This window comes from Channa argus, chromosome 9 (assembly GCF_033026475.1).
Source record: "Channa argus isolate prfri chromosome 9, Channa argus male v1.0, whole genome shotgun sequence".
Lineage (NCBI taxonomy): Eukaryota > Metazoa > Chordata > Actinopteri > Anabantiformes > Channidae > Channa > Channa argus.
The window spans coordinates 19,737,583-19,759,990 of record NC_090205.1 but is presented as its reverse complement, the minus strand read 5'-3'; the positions used below and the strand labels follow the sequence as shown (position 1 = coordinate 19,759,990).

Sequence of the window (22,408 nt, the reverse complement as noted above, 5' to 3'; positions counted from 1 at the left end):
GTCACACTGCAGTTTACGCTAAAGCAATAATTGACTATAGAGACGTCCAATAGATGGAGCTAGATGGAACAAGATGATAATACTGTCTGCCTGTTCTGTCAGGGAGGATGTCATTTGTGCAAATCTTCCATCTCTACAAACGACTTTTATTTCTCAGTGAACAGAGCAAAAAGAGCACTTTTAAACCTTTTTCCTGCAACCTTTTCTCTCACAGCTGAGCCTTGTATTTGAGAAGTAGAAAACTACTTAGACCATGGCAGTCATCCAAAGCATTGTTATTCATACAATTTTTGGTTGTTGTAAAAGCGACCATGAGGCCATACAAAAGCCCCAGCTAATGTATTTAAATATGTCTGGAAAATAAGACATTTTTCACAGTGTCAAAAATAACTTGAAGGTCAGTGACATTTAATCTATTGTATCTCATTTTTAGGGCATCAAACACAGAGCAAACCCAGGGTTTGGAGTGGAATTGGCTCTGACAAACAAATATAATGCCATCCACTCCTCCAGTCATTTTCATGTGCCAGATGTGCCTGCATCTTTTTTTATTCACATTTGGTATTTAGTCATAGTGTGGATTGTGAGCTTTCATCCCCTCTGTGAGACTGTAAATAAGCTCAGGATCCTTTGGGAGTGACTACATAAAACACTCTGTGGTTAGCAGACCTTAGTGCCTGCCAGAGGCATAGCAAAACCATGCGCACTTCACTTATTTCAAGTAAAAGAAATATCCTACATATATCTGTTTGTCTACTGGAAAAAAACACTATCAAAAGGATAAAAAGCAGTTGTCTGTGATAGATTAAAGGGCAAAAGGCAGATTTGGGGGAATGTTTGTCTTTATATTATTCTTCACATTCTTCACAGAGCTCTTTTAACCAGCCTGACCTCTAAACATGTTTTTCCTTTAATTAAAATCAAATCATCATGCAGGATCGTAAAGGAGGATGTTGGGGGTGATAAGAACAAGTAGGTTTCTTTTGTAGCCGTAATCGCCGTGCAGTTTTAAGTAACTTCACGTTTCTGAAGCCCTCTCTGAGTTGACTTGGCACGTGTGCTTGGAGCGGTTGAATCCACTTTTAAATATGCCTTTTCTCTAGAGGTCCCAGCCCCTTGTGATGTGACCCGCATGACTAATTTCATTTAAAGGGGAATAACATGCATTAAAGCTCTCACTTTTCTGGCTCGCATTTGCATAATTTTGTTTGGCAACTTGGAAAAGTGCCATTAACAGCACTAAGGCACACACTGTAAAGGGTAGGGACGGAGACAGATCAATACTTTATTTCAACATCTTTAGCTGCATCGGGGTCTAGATCAGGAGGCATTCACTAATTCAAATTCATGTAGGAGTCCTGTGATGTTACCATTGGTTCTTGATAAGAGAACACTGTTCTACTGCCTCACTTAATCTCTGAAAGACATGTTCGCTCGATCAATAGTCTTTCACTTTTTTGTTGCAAAGACAAGATTGATCACCAGGAGTTGCCTCGTGCACTTCTCACCCTCCTCATTATTGTTTCAATTAGGCATTCTCCGGAGACTTTATTAGGGGTGGCATTAATAATCAATGACACCCCCCCCCCCCCCCCCCCCTGTGATTTACATCAAACAGTGGACATTTGTCAGAAAAAGCTTTGACACCAACTTTATTCGGGTCAAGCAGTAAAAGTGCCATCCAAACAAGTGGATTAAACAGGAGTAGGGCTGTCTGCAGGAAGCATGTGTATGACCGGGGGAAGTTGTGACTCGCGCCAGTGAGGAGGAAATAATCACAACCTTAACCTTCTCATGAATTATTAAGCATTCTGTGCCTATTTCAGCTCGACTCAAAATGCTGCATTTTCATCTGTGGATCTGAGGCAGTGTGGAAGGCTGTTTTTTTGACAGCTGTATTACTGCTGATAAGCGAGACTGTGTGAGCTGATCAAGTAGTGAGACAAGCGTTCGGAGCAGTAGCAGCGCAGCAGCAGCGCTCTAGTCAGTAGGAGCCGTGGCGGCAGAGGCAGCAGCAGCACCATCAGTCACAGCACGGGCAGCAGCAGCGGCAGCAGCAGCAGCAACAAACTCTCTCCTGTCTTTTTCTCTTCTTTCTGGAGTTGTTTCCTGCTCAGAGGACAAAAGCCAAGGAAGTGGGAGGGAAGTGGTCTAGGGCTGATAGCTGCCATCAAAAACAAAACCCAAACGCAGACCTGGCTGCCCCCATGCCTATCGAATTTGTTTGCAAAATCAAATTTGCAGAGGAGGATGAGAAGCAGAAAAGCAAGCAGGATGGGGACAAGGAGAGCCTGATCGAGGAGAGCTGCACACCTCCGGCCAAGGACTTGGCCGGATTTGCTAACTCCTGCTCCCTTCATGGGATTAACCACATCTTTGTGTCTGGTCGCCTGGGCATCCGGCAGACTCTGTGGGCTCTTGCCTTTTTGACTTCACTGGCACTGTTTCTGTACCAAGCGGCTAAGTGTGCCATCTCTTACTTGGAGCACCCTCATGTCACAGCTTTGAATGAGGAGGCAACCCCTGAGATGGTCTTCCCTGCTGTGACCATCTGCAACATCAACCGCTTTCGTTTCTCTGCACTCACCGACGCTGACATCTACCACCTGGCTAACTTAACAGGTCTGCCCCCCAAAAACAGGGATGGGCACAAGCCTACTGATTTAATGTATCCTGCCCCTGACATGCAGGACATCTTCAACAGGACAGGACATCAATTAGACGAGATGCTCATGAGCTGCAATTTTAGTGGACAGAACTGCTCCGTGGAGGACTTCACTGTGGTGAGTGAAAAAGTTTCCCAAAGTTCTGCTTTCACCTGATTTGTATCACATGTCATCAGTTCGTCATGATTTATTGGCTTTATCAAAACTTTTTCTCATTGTTGTCTGTGATATTATTCCCTATACTGAATCAAACAACCTTTCTTTATGACTCCTCTTGTTGATATATATCTACAGATAAGCAAGAAAACAAACTGAGGAATTGAAATTGAAATTCTCTTTTTACTCATCTGCTGGGGCCATGTTGTTCCCACGATGCTATTTTGCATTTATAATCCATGGCTTTGGCTCAGTCATTGGGCTGTATCTGTTCTCACAAAGTTTAAGCAGCAACAGTGTTTCTCTCCAGCCGTGTGTTTCAGCCTGTACCAGAATCTATTATGTCAAATAACAAAGGCTGCTCCTGAAGAAGAAAACCCGAGAGCTGTCGTGTGTGGTTGTATACTTTTCCGAGGCAAACTGTGCTTTAATGCCACCCCCCAACTCCAGCAGCTTAGAGTGCATGGCAACGAAATTGTCATCGAAAATAGCCGAGTCTCTTGTTCCTCTCCTTTCCTTCTGTCCCTGTCGCTCCCTCTCTTTCCTTCTGACATTGCAGAGCAGCTGCCCGTCTCTCTCTGAGCTCTTGTACCTTTCAGGACGCAAGGAGTAATGCTTCTTCAATGTTGTATTTCGGTCTTGGTGCTGTTAGGATTAAATATTTAAAAACAGACATACATGATTTTTGCATTAGCCAGATTGCCTAAAAGGAATGCAACAATTTCCATGAGAGGGAAAGTGTGTGTGTGTGTGAGAGAGAGAGAGCGAGGAAGAGAGAGGGAGGGAGGGATCAGGTGAAAGAGGGAGATTTTGTGCCTGTGTTTGTGCACTATTTATTAAAGGCACTGTCCTTGCAGGAGATGGATTTCCCATCTCTCCTGCAGGAATAGGAATATGCAATTGCTTTAGTGATGATAAAGTGCGGGTGTCAAGTCTTAATAGGGTATGTTGAACATTGATATGCTCACCTTCCTGAAACCTAAAGATTCTGTCTTATCACAGGGATGGCTCTACATTACCTCTGATGTGCCAAATTACACCAGCGTAATAATGACATTTCACCGTTTCTCGTGTGGTTTTTCTTACTGTGTGCCGACGTGTTTGTGGTTCTTTGTTGTCTTTGAGGCAGCCTCTCACATACAGATGTAAAATTACCTGTGACATGAGAATGTATCCCCCTCCAAGAAATTATTCTCACTTGTTCTATCGCAGAAACCAAAATGTCATGCTCCTCAGGGGAGCTGAAAAGTTTGACAAAATTCAATCTGAAGCAACAACATGACTCTAAAAGTTTATAATGTGCTTCTGGCAAGTTTGACGGCAACGTCCTCTGACACACGGTCCTCCCCGAGTACATTAATTAGCACACATTTCTGACATCCAGGAAATGTCTGTCCTGTGTCAGTCGATCAAACGTCTGTAGCTGTCGTTGGACACTGGATGACTTCATCACAGATTAAGATCCTGTTGAAAGTTCCCTAAGCTGCTGTTTCCTCTCTGATGGCTATGTGATCTGCATTTTCAGGAGCTGTCACTCAGATTTGTTTCAGGCTACTTGCTGCCTCTGTGCATGAAAAATCACTTACTCCAGGTCCTGCTGGGGAGCACTACTGGAGTACATAGAAGAAGGGCTAGGAACCGTGGGACCAGGCGAGGGATCACAATGTACAAGTGCAAGAGTGCAAATGAAACTCAGTCACACGTATTCATTCATCTGTTCTTGTTCACATAAATGTGTCTTTTGTAATGTAACAAGCCGCACATCATTTGCTACAGCAAGGCGACCATTATTGTGGGTGATGTGTTATTAATCACATCCATGCATGTACAATCCCACTAAACCCTCACACACACCTACACACACACACACACACACACACACACATATATACAAAAGTCTTTGCACTCAGTCATTATTTTTCCTCTTATGGGACCCTCCTTCAGGTTCGGCTTCTTGTATTTTCTTTCAATTGATCATTCCAGGAGCTCCAGATGTTTTAATCTGGCAATAGCTAGATGTATGTGGGGCTCCTGGGAAAACTGCATGATGAAATGTAATTGTGATATTTTCTGCTTTTTTAGCTTTTGTATTAAAACACCTCACGTGTGCATTTTGCTTTATTTCACTCCTTATTTTTTTAATCTTTGAAAGTTTGCCATCTAAATCCAAAACGCTGTCTGAAAGGTACTTTAGATTACTCAAATCTCAACAATCTTTATTCAGGGATTTTAATTTATTCTAGAAAAATGTTAATTGGCTGCTTCACTGTTTGAAAGAGTTAAATAAATACAAGTCTCAGGGCCAGAACAGTGCCAGAATTGTCTAGCTGCTCTAATTTACGACAGGAAAATACATAATCACGCAGCAGTGAAATTTGTTTTCCTCTTTCCAGCATCGTGGACAGGAATGATTATTTGACATCGGTAATAAGGCCATTCTTTATAATTAAAGATTACATTATTGACTTGGATTAATCACAGAAGATAAAGCTGATTCAACAAGCCATGAATAAATAGATTAATATTTTTCTTCCAGTCTAATTCTGAATAATTGTTCATCTATTGTGTGGTGCTGTCGCGGAGATGAGCAGCGAGCCCTTTGGCTTTTTTTAAACAGAGCTCTGAATTGGTTTGCTCTGACTCTCAGCTGTGTTTGCTGCTGCATTATCAGATTTTGCTCTCAGCAAGGACAGATCCCTTCTGCATATATTCATGGAGATAACTGAACAGCTATAGGGTGGCATGTGAGGTGATCTATAAAAACGCAGGTTAACGGGGACAACACTGAAGAGCTCTCTGCCTGCAATCTGTCATTACACTGACTCAAGACCCTGTTGTGTGTTTTATAGATAATTGAATGTTTAATAGTAGAAGCCCCACATGATGTTCACGCCGTTCTGCTGGTCTTTCCCGACAGTGGGATGAAATCTCAAACCATGTTAATGAAATCAGCACTGCGAAGGAATGGCACAAAAGCGACATTATTGTCAGTTGGTCTTAATAAATGCACTCTCCTTATGTGGTTCATGAGAAAAAAAATGAATGGCTTAGCAAAGGAAACATATACGGGCTGTTTAAAGAGGAAAAACCACTGAAGTCTTGATAGTAATGACCGACTGATACAGGAAAACCTTGAAGGCTGTACGCATAAAGTGGTGTAAAGCAGAATTCAAGTGAGTCCGTGTGAATTTTACCTATGTAGCGTTTGTACCTGCAACATACATTATACGACTTGAAGACGCAGTTGCACAGAGGTGAGTCACCCAAACTGATACACGTCTGGTACAGTCCTTCAGTTTTATTTCTATTGAGAAAACATGTTTTAGATTTTCTGGCTTGTTGAAGCATGCACAAGGGCACGAGGTCACTGACTTGTCAGTCTCTGATGTGGTGTATTAGATGTTGTTTCCGAGTCGATGCTAAAAAATGCAACCTCTACCACAACATTTATGCACAGGCTTTCTTTCTCAATTTTATATGTACCGGGTGTATGTGTGTTTTGTGTGTGTGTTTGTTCAGTGTAAATGTGCAGATGACTGTGAGAGTGACAGCAAGTTTCCTAGTGGGACTAAAGCCTGCTCACTCCCTTAGCAGCGCACTCACCCACAAGCACACTCAGATCTACACACACACACATGCACATGTCTCACACAGCCACCCGCCTTCCCCCTTGGTGGAGAGCGAGGAGTGTGGGAGCGTGAAAGTGACTGGCTATCTGGACTGGCTTCGTCTCCAACAGCCTGTCAATTAGTCGTCTACAGTTCCACTGCTGTGGGTGTCCCTGCAGCCTAGCATGCTGTCTGATATCTGATCACACACCCAACCCCGGAGGCCAGCACTCAGCATTATTACGCTCCCCCCACAACCCGTAAACAAACAAGTGCACACATAGTCTTTCCTCTTGTTTTTCTTTTTTTAAAGGTTTTTTTAAAAAAAAGGGACCGATCCTATTTTTTGCTCTAACAATGAAGGCTAACGGGGATCTCCTGCTCTTCACAACCCACTTCAGCCCCACTGCACTCCTTTCCCACCTTCTCCTCCTCATCCTCCTCCAGCATTTCAGAGGAAGATGTATCACAGTGCAATTGGTCGGCTGCTCCTCCTGATATGCATCACCACTGTCTAATCAGATGAAACCCACCTGTGACCAGCCACTGGATAACCAATATGCGAACAGTTTATATTTGAGAAGATTTACCTTTTCTGTCATTCCCTGAGCCGATTTTGAAAGCTCTCACTGTGCCACGGTTCGGGGCGCTCGGTTTGATGAGGAAAATCTGCGGCTAAGGGATTGGCTTTTAACTCGACGATAAAGGCTTCCGATGTTGTGGTACTGCTAAATCCCCTCCTCTAACCTCTGGGAGTCTTTTACTCACATAGACATTTGTCTCTTTCTGACAAGTCATACACCAAGCTGTTGGTAGTGTTAATGTGGCTGCACACACAGAAACACACACACACACACACAAACATGTGTATTTAGAGTGTGTATAGAATAGATAGAAAGCTTCCCTATATAAACACACACAGGTTTCATCACAGATTGAGAGAGTTGGCTCGCAAGATTGATCATGACTCCTGACTGTGTGCCCCTCCCTCTCAGGAGGATCAATACATCCTTCAGTCAGATTGCTTCCCTGCCCTTCCTACTTCAAGCCTGGTGTGACTAATTATCCTGTGCCTGTGTTTTGGGCCCAGTCTCAGCTGCATTTGTTAATGCCGCCAGAGTTGGTGAAGAATTTGATCTTTAGAACAAGATATCTGTTTGTTTTAGCGTATATCCAGCTCAAATCAATCAATATACACTGTCTACCTTTTCCCTAAAGGGCACTAAAATTATCGAGCAATTTGAGATGACTCGAAGCTTGTGTGGGGATGGGGAGGAATGAGTGAAATAAAATTTTTGAGTTAGATGCAATATCAAAATAGAAGTTTTTCATATGGATTTGATGTCTTCAGTGAAGTTCAAATTGGAACCACCTAATAAAGAGCGAGAAGGACTTTGATAAAGGTTACACCGTTTGACTTTATTATAGATCACTGCGTAATTTCTAAAAAATCAAACAAGACCTATTTTATTTACTACTTACAAATAAAAAGGGTCTGTCTACATTTTGCAAAATTGTTGGGGTATTGTTGTGTTTAAGTAACAATTTACCTCTGTTTGATTTTCATATTGCAGACATTGTTCACATTAACAATGTTATGCCGTTTCCACTGATGGGTCTCAGTGTTACCAGTTTGAAACGTTTCATTTGCAGCTTCAACGACCGCATCAAACTCAACTAATGCCACTACCCACAGTGCCGCTGTCACTCCCCAGGATTGTTGAAAAAAGGACTCGTTCACTAGTGCATTAGGAAAGACTTTCATCTCAGTTTGAATAAAGCTAATCAATTATTTTAATAGTTGACTGTGCATTTTTCTTAAAGTATAGTTGACTCAACGTTGTCTGCACATCAGTCATAATGAGGTCTTTTTTTCACAGTTTTCAGTAATGATGAAGAGTATTCGCCTTGCAGATAACTGTGATTATGAAGGTTTTGGCCAGACACACTTCTAATGTCCACTTTTCTTCGTACTGTAGCTGCCAATGTGAACTTTTTTTTTTGTCATGTTTCCCAGTCTCTGAATACATTAGTGGAAATTCCTCTGAAAAATGAACCAACTTGCTTTTAGGCCACTGTCACATAATGGGTTCATGGTTCTTCATTCCTTTTGCTTGTAAGGTTTAATTACTTTGGGAGAGAGAGTGCAAGCAGGAGGTGGACAAAAAAATAGAGACACTTTGCAGTGTTGTTCAGTTTTTTACTGACACTGTGCTGCAGTTAAAAAAAAATCTAATTTGGTATTTTTTTTTAATGAACAACAAAATTATGATGAAAATTGAAATTCTACGGTAGCAAATCAGACTGATACAAAACAAAATACTTTTCTTCTCTGTTTGTAATTCTTTATTAAAATGTCAATATCCAATTGCACAGAAGTAACTCACAGAAGGAGTGTACATTTGAGATCATGGACTCATTGGAGACAGCAAAGCGTGGGATCATTTTGAGCACTGACCAGAAAGTATTACTCTTTAGTACTTGATGTTTTTTGACAGTCATTTGTGAATATAAACTAGAAAACTGTATGTCTTTTATGTGGAGAAATACCACAAAGATAGCTAACAATACCAGAACTAGCATGAAGCTGCTGTGGTCTGAGCAGCCTACAGAGAGAGAAGCAGCTGCGGTGACTCTGTGTGTTAAATCAGTGACGTCTCCTAGATCATGTGACAACACTTGGCTTCAATAAGTAAAGTGAGCAAAGCATACCGTGCCCTTTAAAACTGAAATAAAACTATAGTGAGATCCAAATCTAATTAAAAGGTAACGAAAAAAAGACGGAAAAAACAAAAATAGAAACACTCGACAGTGGTGAGGTGTTAAACACATCATTTCTGTGGACCTATTTGCATAGCAAGAGCATTCTGAACAGCTCACAATTTATTGTTCCGTGTCCCCACTTATTGTGCATACCCCCCCTTGTATATCTGGTATATTTAATAGATTTGAAATGTAGAAATCATGGCCAGTGTGACTTGGATGAAAATATCAGTCGACTACAATTCAGTGGATGGAAATAGCATACAGCCCAAATGTCATTGTGAATATTTACCCCTGGCGTAGTCTGAACACGAGGGTCTCGTCTGTTCGCTTGGCTAGACACTTGGCCCTTATTCTGAATTATGTCTAATGTCACACACTTGGCTGTGCCCCTTGCTGCTTTTTTGAGTTTGTAACCACACACATTTCACATAATGTTGTCTCAACAAACATGCTTTTTAACATTGTCCTCTTCCCTCTCTGGGCACATTACTGTTGGCTACAGTTAAAACAAGCAAGGTTTGAGCTACACTACACAAACACTGAGGTGTCATGACAGGTGTGATATTTTGTCTGTATTTTTATGGCCTTGTGGTGTAAACCACCTGAACAAGTTTTCCTGTGTGTTGATGTTTGGCATACCTTGTGGCTTCCTCTTGGGAAACGCAAGCAAGGATTTTTCAAATGGCTTCGAGGTTGGGTCAGCAGGAAATGCACCAAATGCATTTTTTTCTCCTGTGTAATGTTTACGCTGACTGAAAAAACCTGACATTCTGTATTATTTAATAATGTACACCAAGCATATGAAACAATGTACTTTCATAGAAAATGCTGAATAATTCAAGCTAACGCCCTCCTAATGTCAGTGGCACCTTGTGGTCATCTCTAAGGTCATTTGCTGTGGAAGGATCTTGTTTATGTCTTTATACTGTTTTGTACTGTTTAGAGGAATCGGTGGATTAAAAACATCCATCACTATTGCTGTTTGAGAGCCACAACACTGTTGCACATAAGCATCAGCCAGAGCCAATCTAATGGTAAAAACCAGAACATTTTTGGATATTTCTTGTCTGTAAAGCATTCTTGTCGGTCTCTGTCTTTTCCCTGTGCCACACCTAATGACCCCCATTTTAGGTAAATGGTCTGCACTTATTTAGCGCTTTTCTACCTGTTGGCACTCAAAGCGCTTTACACTGCTTCTTATTTACCCATTCACACTCACAATCACACACACACTCATACACTGATGGGGGCCAGCACTCACCAGGAGCAACTAAGTTGGGGTTCAGTGTCTTGCTCAAGGACACTTCGACATGTCCCCGGAGGAGCCGGGGATTGAACCAACAACTGTAAGATTGGTGGACAACCGCTCTACCTTCCTACGCCACAGTCGCCCGGATTAGGGGAGGGATTAGGGGTGTTCAGAATGTTGTGGTAGGGACTATGATGTGTGCGTGCACCCAGGAGCTGTAACTCTAAGTGTAGACTCAGCGCCACCTATAGACCATATACTGTAATCATACCATCTCGCGGGACAAGAGTGACAAACTCACACTTTTAATGGCTACGTCTGTAAGGATGTAATTGTTACATCTTGGTGATTACTGCCACGTAATGAGCCCATTCAGGGTGGAACAGGTTATAAGTGAGTTCCCCAACCAACTTTTCCTCAGATTGAAGAAGCTGCTTGGAAGAAAGAAGTTCAGTTGACATGATTCCATCTTCGGATTCCCTGTGGCACAGCGGTAAACTGTGCAGGGTGTAACCAGTCACTTGACCCATGTCAGCAAACTGTAGCCAACTTCTATGTAAACTTGACTAGAATACTACCCTTTTAACATTTATTAGGATGAATTCATGGTGTACTTATAATTATTCAAAATTACAGAAAAAAACTTGTCCACTCAGGTAGTAATAAATGCAAGTTCAGTAAATCACACGTGACAGTGTTTTGATGTAGGTTTGATGTAGGTTGACAGCTCTATACTAACCATGCTGAGCATTACTCTCACAGACTGACTTTCTGACAACCCTGATTCCCAACTTTTAGGATTTATGAAGAAGTGATGTAAAGTGCTTAAACATTTAACTTGGGAGATTCTGCTACAGTAACCTTATTTGTTAGACATCGTTTGTCTGTGAAACAAATTCAACATGCCTGCTAGCTAGTCATGTAAAAATTGACATGGGGCCATTGCCAACATTGTTTATGTTGGTGTCTATGTGTCTTTATGTGAGCAGCACAAAGTGTGGCCCTGAGTGCCTTTGTAATGGTGATGAGCTTCATTTCATATCGTACCACCAAACATGGGCCTCAGGATCCACTATCACACACTGGAGTATGTAAGGGCAGCCTGCTTCAGTCAATCTGGGTCTCATTTATTCAGGAATTGCAGAGAAATTCACAGGTGACGCTATAGATACATTTAGATCTTGTGTCAAATAATCCTCAGGCTGACAACAACATTGCTAACAGCTCATTCAGCTTATCAAATTAATATGTCTGCTTTGATTATCCATACGTACAGTTATAGCCATGTGTCCACAAACACCAGGAAACGAGAATGTATTCAGCAGAAAATGTTTGTTTTGTGGTTTCGCTAACCCACAGAAGTAATTATCTATAACTGAGTAACAGCAAGAGTTATCATATTTTAAAATTACATTTCCACTTGCTACAACTAGTGAAGAAACCTAATTACTCCAGTTATGTTTGCAATGCTGATTTGAAAATTGCATCAATTCAAAATAATTAATCAACTATAGTGCTGACAATAAAACAGCATCGTGGGTTCAACCCATCCATCAAGACTGTTGTTGCATCCTCTTCTTGTCTGTCTCTCTTTTGTCTCCTGCTATCTTTGAAATAATGAATCTGTTTTTGCCTATTGTTTTAAAGTCTAAAATGTGTGCTTTCACACTTTATGAAATGAAAAAGCTCCCGCACACTGTCTCGCTTAGATTGCAATTTAATAATTCACAACGTTTCGGTCTCTCAGAGCTTCATCAGGTGTATAAAAAAGACATCACATTATTCCACCTATATATCCCAGAACCACCCACAATGATTCACAATGACTCACACCATACAGATGGACACAGACCTAAACTACAGGGCATTACAAACACATACAGAGTGTAAATGTTTGTTTTTCCCTCAACATAAAATAACCTCAGATTTATCCAGTTTTTCCCTTTCCAGACATGGTATGTTCACATCTTGTTTGAGTAACATACACGGTAAATCTTCCACCTGCTGTTGGCAGCTTTGTCGCCAGGCTCCATCCATGTTGACAGAACTGTTGACCTTCAGGTGCAATGAAATGTCATCTGATTTAGCACACCCAGTTTGAATTACCACCACTCATTTTGTCATCCAAGCATTTCATTTTGGTTAGGAAGTGTCAGAGCTAGCGCATTACAGAATAATGAGCTTGCTTAAAGGAGGAGAATCATCAGGATTTCTAATATCAAAGCTGTTGCTGTGTGTGTGTGTGTGTGTGTGTGTGTGTGTGTGTGTGTTTTAATGCCATGATATATCTATTAAATTGTATTCTTTCACTTCGATAAAGGGTGGTTGGACAATTAAATCCAAATCCTTTATCCAAGATTACAAATCTTTGAAGTGGCATTCATGCTAAAAATCATGATTTTATCCAAAATGACACTGAGGGAAGCTATGATGCGCTGAGGTCTTGAAACATTAAAGATGATACTGTAGCATGCTTTATCATTATGCATGTATAATGCTATGATTAATTTATATTTAGAAAACACATTGCTGTCTCTGCTTAACCCAGTTTTTTTCATGCTGTAGATTCTCCCTCGGTTAGCACAGGAGCTTTTTGTCCAGTGTAGCATCTGTCAGACTGTATTTACCTACATTTCTTCTGTCCCCTACTCGCGTGATCATCGAGTCACTGTTTGTTAAACAAGCATGTAACTGCAGTCATGTTCTCCAATGGTTTTGTCAGGACTAATTCTGTGTTTTCCTAATGCATGCTAATGAGAAAGTTGTGTGCATTTGATTGTCAATAACATGAAATACGGCCCTGCTCCCTAAATGCCGGCTCGGTTCAATAACCTATTAAAGTTGAATCACAGATAACTTGGTGCGCATCAGAAAAGCAATCTGAAATTTGTGCTGACATTGATCCTGCAGGAAGGAGACCTATTGCTCCGATTAACACTGTTGCCCCAGGAGAGGAGACCCTTGGCCATTAATAGCCCACTGTCCTAGATTTTACTTAGACCATATAAAATGCTTTTATTTATGAGACACATAGGGGTAAAGCATCATGGACACAATACTATCTCTGGGGGCTGTGTTGTTGATCACACTGTGTTTGTTTCAGGTAATACTTTATCCTACACTGTTTTGAATCTGTTTTACAGAGAAAATTCTTATGGTGCAGTGATCGCTCTGATAAATGTAAAGTACACACTTTCCATATACTTTGTCAGCTAGAGTTGTACCATGACATGTGTTTATGTGCATTAGAAAACCTACAGAAAAGTAAACCCATTCTATAGTCATTATCACGTATTCCAAAAGTCCAGATTTTATATATTTTATCTGTTACAATTTGGTTTTGTTTATAAGGTTCTCTGCTTCAGCATATTCAATTTGAAATTCATTAACTCCCAATGTAATAGGTTCAGAAATTGCGTAACTGTCCCTGCTGTTGTTTCCCCAGGCCTTGACTGCAGCCTTCAGCTCTGCTTTTTGCGGGGTGCTTCTGTCTGCAGTCTGTGGTCTTCAGCTAGTGTAGCTAAGTCAGACTGGGATCAGGTGATTGACTCCGTCAGCCGATGATAGTCTGCTTTTTTCTACCTGAAAAAGCTTTTTGGCTGCTTTGGCTGGTGAATGATGACACGTCATCAAAGGTGTTTTGGTGCATTTGGCTGAATCTGAGCTCACAAAGTGCTCCGGTACACCTTTGCATTCATTCTGTTGCCTCTGTCAGCGGTGGAATCATCAATAAGTGCCAGTGTGACAGTCCCATTGGCAGCCATACATGCTCAGGCCACAACAGAACCAGCACTATGTTTGACAGATGAGGTGGAGCTTTGGGTCATGAGCTGGTCCTTTTCTTTCTCTACACCTTCCTCTTTCCATCATTTTGACAGTGGTTGATTTTTGTTTCATCAATCCATAGAACTTTGTTCCACAGCTCTACCAGTCTCTTTCTGTATGTTGTTTTGAACTGTAACCTGGCTTTTCTGTTATCGAGGCTTGTTGCTTGCATTTTGGAGTGAAATCTCTGAGGTTATGGTCATAAAGAACCATTGTTAAGAATCGAGCTACAACTAGATTGTGCAGTAAGGAATTTCTCTTGATCGTGCAAATTATTTCCCCATCATCCATGAGATGTGTGCTTCTCCATTTATCAAGTTGTTATAAACTTCTACTTTCCCTATAAACAGTAATAAACAGATGCTGTTTTGTTTTTCTTTTGTTTGTTTGTTTTAGTGTTTTTAAAATGAAACCAACTACCTTTTTGTTGGTAATAGATTTTTGCTTTTTTGAGCCTCAATATCACATGGTCACCTCTTGGCTCCTCATGTTGATGGCAATGTGTGAATCCTATTTGTTTAAAAGGCTGTGTCACACATACAGTACGGTAGTGATGTAAATTTACCTGACTTGACATGTAAATGTAGTATCCTTTATTTTACTCAAGTTTAAATGTGTATGGAAACTGATAAGGGAAACTATCATTTCTATGATATGGATCTCTGGAGTGGTGTAAAGTAATTCCATGCAGTGCCCCCTGTTTTTTTTTAACCACCTTTAAAATATATAAGGAACCAATTTATCATGATTATTAGGAAAGGATGCATCTTGAAATATTTTTCAGCTTTTTTCCATTTTTGTTACTTGGCTAATTGAATAGTTTTTTTTTTTTTTTACTTCAATTACAATCTTATTTATCTCTCTTTTTCCTAAGAAAGATAAATACAATTCTTAGCTACGTTACAAGCTCTTAAAGGCGTGCCATTTGAGATGCCCTTAACACCAGACTGCATTCAAAGTTAGGGCTTTTTGATTTCCCAGCTACAGTTTCTTGCACTTTGGGTATCATCTTAGAACCAGCTAATGGGTGTCTTGACACATTTAAACAGTGCACAAGAACATCTGTAAAATGCCATGGACCCTTTCTAAGTGTGCCAATTATTTTAATACCAGATGTCCGCATGCTGCTGTAGTTTAATGCCAACTCATGGGAGGCAGCTATAATTAGACCCTCTCAAAATGCGATTGTCTGATCTTACATCGAAATGAAAAGCATAAAACATGCATCATGGCTGGAAAAGACAAATAGCTCATCCGTTAAACAACCCCTCAGGAACTTTGGAGAGAGAAAATGACAGATTTTTTTCAAAATGGCAGTCTCATCCATTTAATTATAAATGCTGTGATAAGGGCATCTCCTTAGAATAAATATAACCAGTAATGAGGTATGGCATTGCTGTTTACGCGTGTCCTTGACATTCACTTTGAGAAGAAGGAAAAGAGGTAATGGCATCCTTCTAAACAGATCTTGAAAGTCCATGGGAAGGGATAAATGTCAGTGGGCTTCACTTACAAATCACTGTGCTTTTTTCTTCTTCCCTGACCTTCACTATGTCTACTCTAAAAAGAATTAGCAGGATATTAATAAATAATAGGTATGTATACTATGATGAAAGTTATCCCTTGAGACAGACTGAATATGTCTTCAATAAAAGCATGCCCTTAAACTGATAATTAATTAGTGCGTTTAGGTGATGATAAATAATTAATTAGCATGACATTGAGGAACTTCTGGGACAATGTGACAAATGGATAAATTGCCAAGCTTCCAAATAAGCCAAATAAGCTCCAGACAGCAGAATAAATCCAATGTGTATTTGAATATCAGTGTAATCTAATTGGTTTCATCATATCTCTCTTGGCAAGAGCTTCGCCTAAGGATACCATTTGGCTGCTCCAGTAGAAGTGTACTGTGAACAGATCAATAGATGTAGTGGGCATGATTATGTTGCGATTATACACCGGAGAGAGTCTTGTAAAGCCCAGAGAAAGGTGATTTGAAGAGAGGTGGCACGCCTCTTGGCACAGTTCCTTGAGATGAAAAAGCTCAGTGGGAAACAGAGCGGTCAGTGAGACTGGCTGCAGCCCTGCTGTAGGACCAGCTGGTTCAAGTGCAGAATTAGAGCCTCCCCCCTTTTTCCACCTGCCGTATGCTGCTCAAGTGCTCCAAATCAAGCCATTATTTGCTTCATTTCCTTGCTGTCTAACTCAGCTTGCAAGTAAGTCAGCTGCTGGCCCCTATAGCATGACTGGCTGCTTAGAAAAACATCTACAAGAAATCCAACGGTGAGGGAAAGAAGTTACACTTATTCAACCATTACATCCCAGATAATCACAGCAGTACTGCATAGAATGAATAGAATGAATTTTTATTCCTCGGATATTCTCTTGAACATGACCACAACAAAGCCGGTTTGCATTTGCACGCCTCTAAATAATTTAAAATACCACTCATAGAATTTTGTTATGATTCAGAAAATAAATCAGAACGGATCCTCAGTGAGCTTATGATGATACTTGGAAGAGGTCACCTTTAACCATGGCACTTTCTAATGCAGGTTATGCAAGACTACGGCCTGACCTCAACAGACATCGCCTGTGTACAGAGTAGATGCCACTGAATAAATAAAGCCCTCACCCTTCCAAATACCAGCGTAGGATGCCAGGATTAGCATCTCATTAGACAGTACTTGTGCTGTTGGTTTGTGGACAAAGGAGTGGGATGTGAAAGAAGGAACAGAGAGTCTGTTTGAGGTCCTGTGCCGGTATGCGAACGACTGTTGAGACTGTTGTCTTTCCCTGAAAGTTAATTTTGTAAATTTAGAAAGTACAGCCTTCTTTTATTTTCATTGGGAAAGATCTACTTTTTGTGTGAGACATGATTACCTTCTGCTGCAAAAGCTACATTATTACAGAACCGTATGAAAGAGGCAATTTTATATAACTAATATTCACCCATGTGAGTTTTTTTAAGTACAGTCAGTGCTAAAATACTTGCATTCAAGGAAAGCTGTGTAATGTAGTAATACTTGCACTGAAAAACTCGGTGACAGTTTGCTTCTGCGATAAATTGGCCTCAGCAAAAGTGTCTCCTGCTGGTGGCCAGTCTGTGTTATCTGTGCCATGAACATGCAATTTCCCCTTGATTGTGCTCCCTACGGATAAGTAAACACAGTCAGCAGACCAGTAAACTACAAAAGACAAGAGCCCCAAAGACAGTAGTAATAATCTGCCTGAAGAGACAAATTCAGACCCTAATTTTCAGAGATGGTGAAGATTTTAGATATTCAGATTGTCAGCCTGCAGTGCAAATGTGGTCTTCTGTGGAGTGTCTGTTTATTAAGATAAAACCTGAATGTCAGTTTGTTCTTCTTCCATGGCTCTAAAATACTGAAGGCAAAAAACCAAAACAAAACAACAACAATGTATATCCAGTCTGATTTCCTAGATGTCTCTGGGAGATGCATTACGCTGCGAGAGGAAATATAATATGAAATGCCTGGATTCCCTGGATGGCCCCGACGATGACACACCACCACCTCAATTTAGCCGAACAAAAAGCAGTTTGCAGCATCGGTAGGCTATGTTAATGATGAAGACTTGCATGTAACAAAGTTTAAAAAGAAGGTTAAAGTTGTTAATGCCATACCCAGGTGTGTGGCAAGCGGAGCTACAGTGTTGTTACTCCCACAAGGATTGTGAAACATATATTTGGATATCTATGGTGAAATGATATCCTCAGCATATATATGCTATAAATGGAGACTGCAGTCTGGATTTTGATTGAAATGGCAGGGTAGTGTTTACCTCTGGCTGGTGATAGTACCGTAATCTCATTCCAGCTCTGAGGACCGTTCCTCGTTAGTGTGCGGTGCTATCAGAAAAATCTTCATGTCACTATGAGCAATGCAAGAAATCACACTGTGAATTTTATTAATGTTAAAATGCCTCACCTCGCATTGTCATCATGACATGTAGGCAGTGTCTGAAATTAACTTTTTAGCTCACTGCCAAGGGCTGTAAACTAAAAAATTACCTGCCAAGAATACCACCCCTTATCAGCCAAAATATTGGATTTTTTTTTCATAGAAATGTATCACCCGTCATATTCCCAGCCTTTTTAAAATGGAATCAGCTACTGTATGTGCATAGGTTTTAATACTCACATATTTAATTGTTTACTCACTTATTTTACCACATGCTTTTACTGTGTCAGACCATTATATGTGCATTAATAACCCTTGTGTTTGGGAAGTGGGAAAGGAGGAAGACATTGAACATTTTCTGTTGGTAGCAGGAGTAGGAATAAAAGGTACAGAGCAGAGATTTTCCTAAAAACACACCTAAACTGTCACCTGCTACACTTTCATTTGGTTTGTTCTTTTTTCGCAACTCAGCACAGCGCTCAAAAAGAAATGGTTGATCATACTGGAGGCATCAGCATGACTTCATACATCAGAAATAATGACAAACACTCAAGGTTCCCAACATTGGCATTAAAGATAGCTGCATCCTGTGTGCTGCCAACAGTCAACAGTGGATAAATCTAAAAAAATCATTAAATGTAACATTTTGGAAAACAGTCACATGAATGAATAATAATAATGAATCCATTTTGATACCAGCCATTTGTATGAGTGTCTAATTTGAAAAATATATAGATTCAGGAAGGTATAACAACCCACACAACCTATTTTTATTTGAGGAACCAAAACAACCTACTGTATGCTAGTGTTTTATGATCCGTCACCCCACATGTTCAGCTTATTTCTTTCTATTTTTTTTTGTTTGTTTGTTTAAGGTACAGTATAAAACAATATGTAGTTGAGTAGTCAAACCTACTGCCCTGAGACTTTTTGTGGTCAGTAACAATCATTGTTAACATACTATACAATATGTTTTATTAAATTGACAAAAATAAAAATGATCCAAAATTACTCATATTAAACCATTTACACAACAAATGCAGCCCATTCCCCCAAAATATTTTTTTCCAGAAAAATAGCAATACACCTATACTGAAAGCTAATTGAGCCATATTACCAGTACTCTCATCTTTTCCTTTTCTGCTAAAGCAGTTGTACTCTACTTTGTATGGTGTTATGTGAATTATGCTTTTGATTATCCCTAATTAGTGAGTGTTTCATTTTGCTATAGTGTCTTCTCAGTCTGCTCTGACTTTGTGGACCCTGTAAACTCTCTGAGCAGGTGAGCCCAAAAGAGATACAGTGCAGTGCTTAGAGTATTGTTGTGTTTATGGTGGCTGGAATCACCAAGGAGCAGATCCATTCATATGTAAAACAGAATATTATTGCTACAGTATGTCAGATAAAAGTCAAGCAAGTTATCAGCCTACTCTTTGTAAATATGTCATTAAACCCCTTTTATTAGCTAGTGTCTTTCAAGATGTGAAGATATTGAGGGGCTTGTTTGCACAGATAGTATTAGTAAAGAACATTTTAAGTAGGAAATTAAGTTTTTTCATAATTTAAAAGGAAAGACAAAGGGCATGATCATGTGATGGAAAAGTGGTGGGAGGCACCATCACCCTCTCCTGAGGCCAGTCGTGTAATTTCTTTTTTAGATTCACAGGCACAGAGAAAAATTATCAAACAGAGCATAACCGAAACCAGAAGGCTGCAGTTGCTCGGCACCAACAGCCAGTGGAAAATCAGAAGTTTAAATGCTCCAGCTTTGTGTGGACTGAATAATAGAAAGCTACTCAGAGCCATTGTTTTGCTTTGATGTAAGCATGTGGAGGCTAGCAGCAATGTGAGAACAGAGGCATTCAAATATTACTTTTTTTATTACCAGACAGTAATATAATCCAAGAGTTACAGTTTTTAGAGCTCTAAACACTCTGATCTTGCTGTAAGCAGTTTTTTAATGAACAAATGTTTTAGATTAAAAAAATGTATATTACATGATTAAAAATGTTTTGCAAAATGAAATATTACTGCACATGCTCAGTATTTGACTTTATTAGGTTTGAATTTAACTGGTTAATATAAAAAGTAGACATTAAAATGATAAAACTCCATAAGAGGACAATCTCTGTCCTCCTAAATAACCATGAAATTAGGACATTCACCTAAAAGTATGCATAGTTATTTGTTTGTGGGTGGGGGTGTGAGCTAAGTGTGCATGTTCATTAAAACATTCCAACCGCATTATATCACTAATTCACCAAACCTACCAAATCAATTTGAATATGAGAAAATGCACATCTATAAATGTGGGTATTTGGTTAGCTGCAAGCAATGTAAGATGTGATTCAAACAGTCTTAACTCTGGTAACTCCTGTGAAATATTGATACATGTGTCTGGGAACTACTACTCCAACAGTCTCCCCATGCTGGAAACTTAAGATCATTTGATCACCACCCTCTGAGACATCCACAGCAGTGATTTACTCCCTGTATTTTATTTTATATTTTATCCAGCCGATCATCTATCTCAGCTTGGCACACGGAGCCCAGATTTACCCTCTGCATTCCGTCTTCCCGATTACAACAGGTTCAGCAGCCTGTCCACCGCCCACCACTCAGCTGAAGCCTTTTGTGGGGCCTGTGGGACGTGGCTCGTTGCCGATCATCCTGAGATGTTGCTGGAGGTTTAATCCCCACACTGTGAGAAATGAGGTTCTCCCGTTCTCCCTCTTGCTCCTGCAACTTTGATCAAGTCCTAATGTGATTAGACAGTGACCCTGACATGACTGGCCCAGGAACTTGTATAAGAAGCTGATGGGGTGGGGGGGGGGTGGAGGAGGACTGCTGGGAGAGTGTCAGATCTGACCAGTAAACCAGGAGAAGAAAGGAATTATTCTGAAGGTGTCTTTCCTGTGTTGCTGCTCTGCCTTGTGGGTAATAAAGGTTTCATGTATTCGTTTTACCCTGGCAAAAATTGCAGTCTATAATAACCTGACATTTCTTTTTTAAAACTAGCCAAGAGGCTTATGATTTGAATGTTAACCAGGTCTGTACTTGATGCAAGGTGCAGGATACTAAGAGGAAGCATTTTCTTCCCCTCACTTAACTCTTCACAGTAAATTAATGTAAATCTTCCACTGCCTGTTTTACATAGCAAAATGCTTGTGTACACATCATGGCAGTACATCTGCCTAAATAACACTCAGACATATATGAGTTATTCGCATCAAGACTGGTGTTGAACTATACCCCACACAGATACCTGTTGTTCGCAATCGTGCACTGAGCTTGTTTACTGTGTCGTTTACTGGACTGCTCCCATATGTGCTGCACATTATTCTTGCCGTCAGCTTGCTGATGATGTGTGGGGTGAAATGCTGTGCTTTAACTTCAGAGGCCAAATGTGTCAAGTCTCGATATATTAACTTCACTCTAATGGACTTTATCAGCCATAGTGCAGAAAGTCATGGAGATTAGAGTGAGAGGGAGTGGATGTTTGATTATTTTTGCATTCTGTTTAGTTCCCTGCACCACGCTAGCATTTGCTTGGGGATATTTAAATTTATTTTTTTTTTTTTATATGTTGAATATGGCATTATGCCTCATTTTCAGTTACCTGCATTTTGTCTTGTGATACAGAAGCTGGCCACAGCCCCGTAATCCTCACTTATGAGTTCATAGTGATTTAAAGAGATGTTTTCCCAATTTAATGCCCCAAACAATATATGATGGTGACTGCAAATGTTCAAAATGGTATGTGAAGTATTTAGAGTAAATGAGAGAAAAATATTTTGCATGTACATTTGTTTATTTGTTATATATTTAAATATTTTAGTCAGATTTGTAGCATTTACCTTCATGTATGGATTGTGTATTCCTTGTTTGCTTTGGCAACCCAAGAGGGGCAATGTCAAAGAAGAGACAGAAAGTGAAAGATGTCCTGTACAATTGGCAGTGAGATGGAAAAAGATGCTGCACCACAAGGGATCCTTTGCCATTAGGCTAGAATGAGGGAGCTGGTGTAGAATGGAAATGGGCTGATTTACAGACATGATGGTGCTTTGGATCAAGAAAAAAAATGTGTCGAATCACTCACATTGTTGACTGCATTCAGCGTTTACTTTTGACCAAACCCCAAGGAAGCAGGTGCATAATATCGTTTGACTGACATTAAAAATGTGAATTTGGTCCTAACAAAGCCGCAGCATT

The 22,408-nt window shown here is 40.2% G+C and overlaps 1 protein-coding gene across 1 annotated transcript in view; it reads left to right on the top strand.

The window, feature by feature from the left end:
* The first annotated feature begins 1,698 nt into the window (after positions 1 to 1,698).
* asic4a (acid-sensing (proton-gated) ion channel family member 4a) overlaps positions 1,699 to 22,408 on the top strand; it is an 82,475-nt gene continuing 61,765 nt past the window's right edge. The window contains exon 1 of the mRNA XM_067516070.1: positions 1,699 to 2,783. Within this exon, the coding sequence (XP_067372171.1) occupies positions 2,208 to 2,783 (576 nt within the window). The 5' untranslated portion in view covers positions 1,699 to 2,207. The remainder of the gene's footprint in view (positions 2,784 to 22,408) is intronic.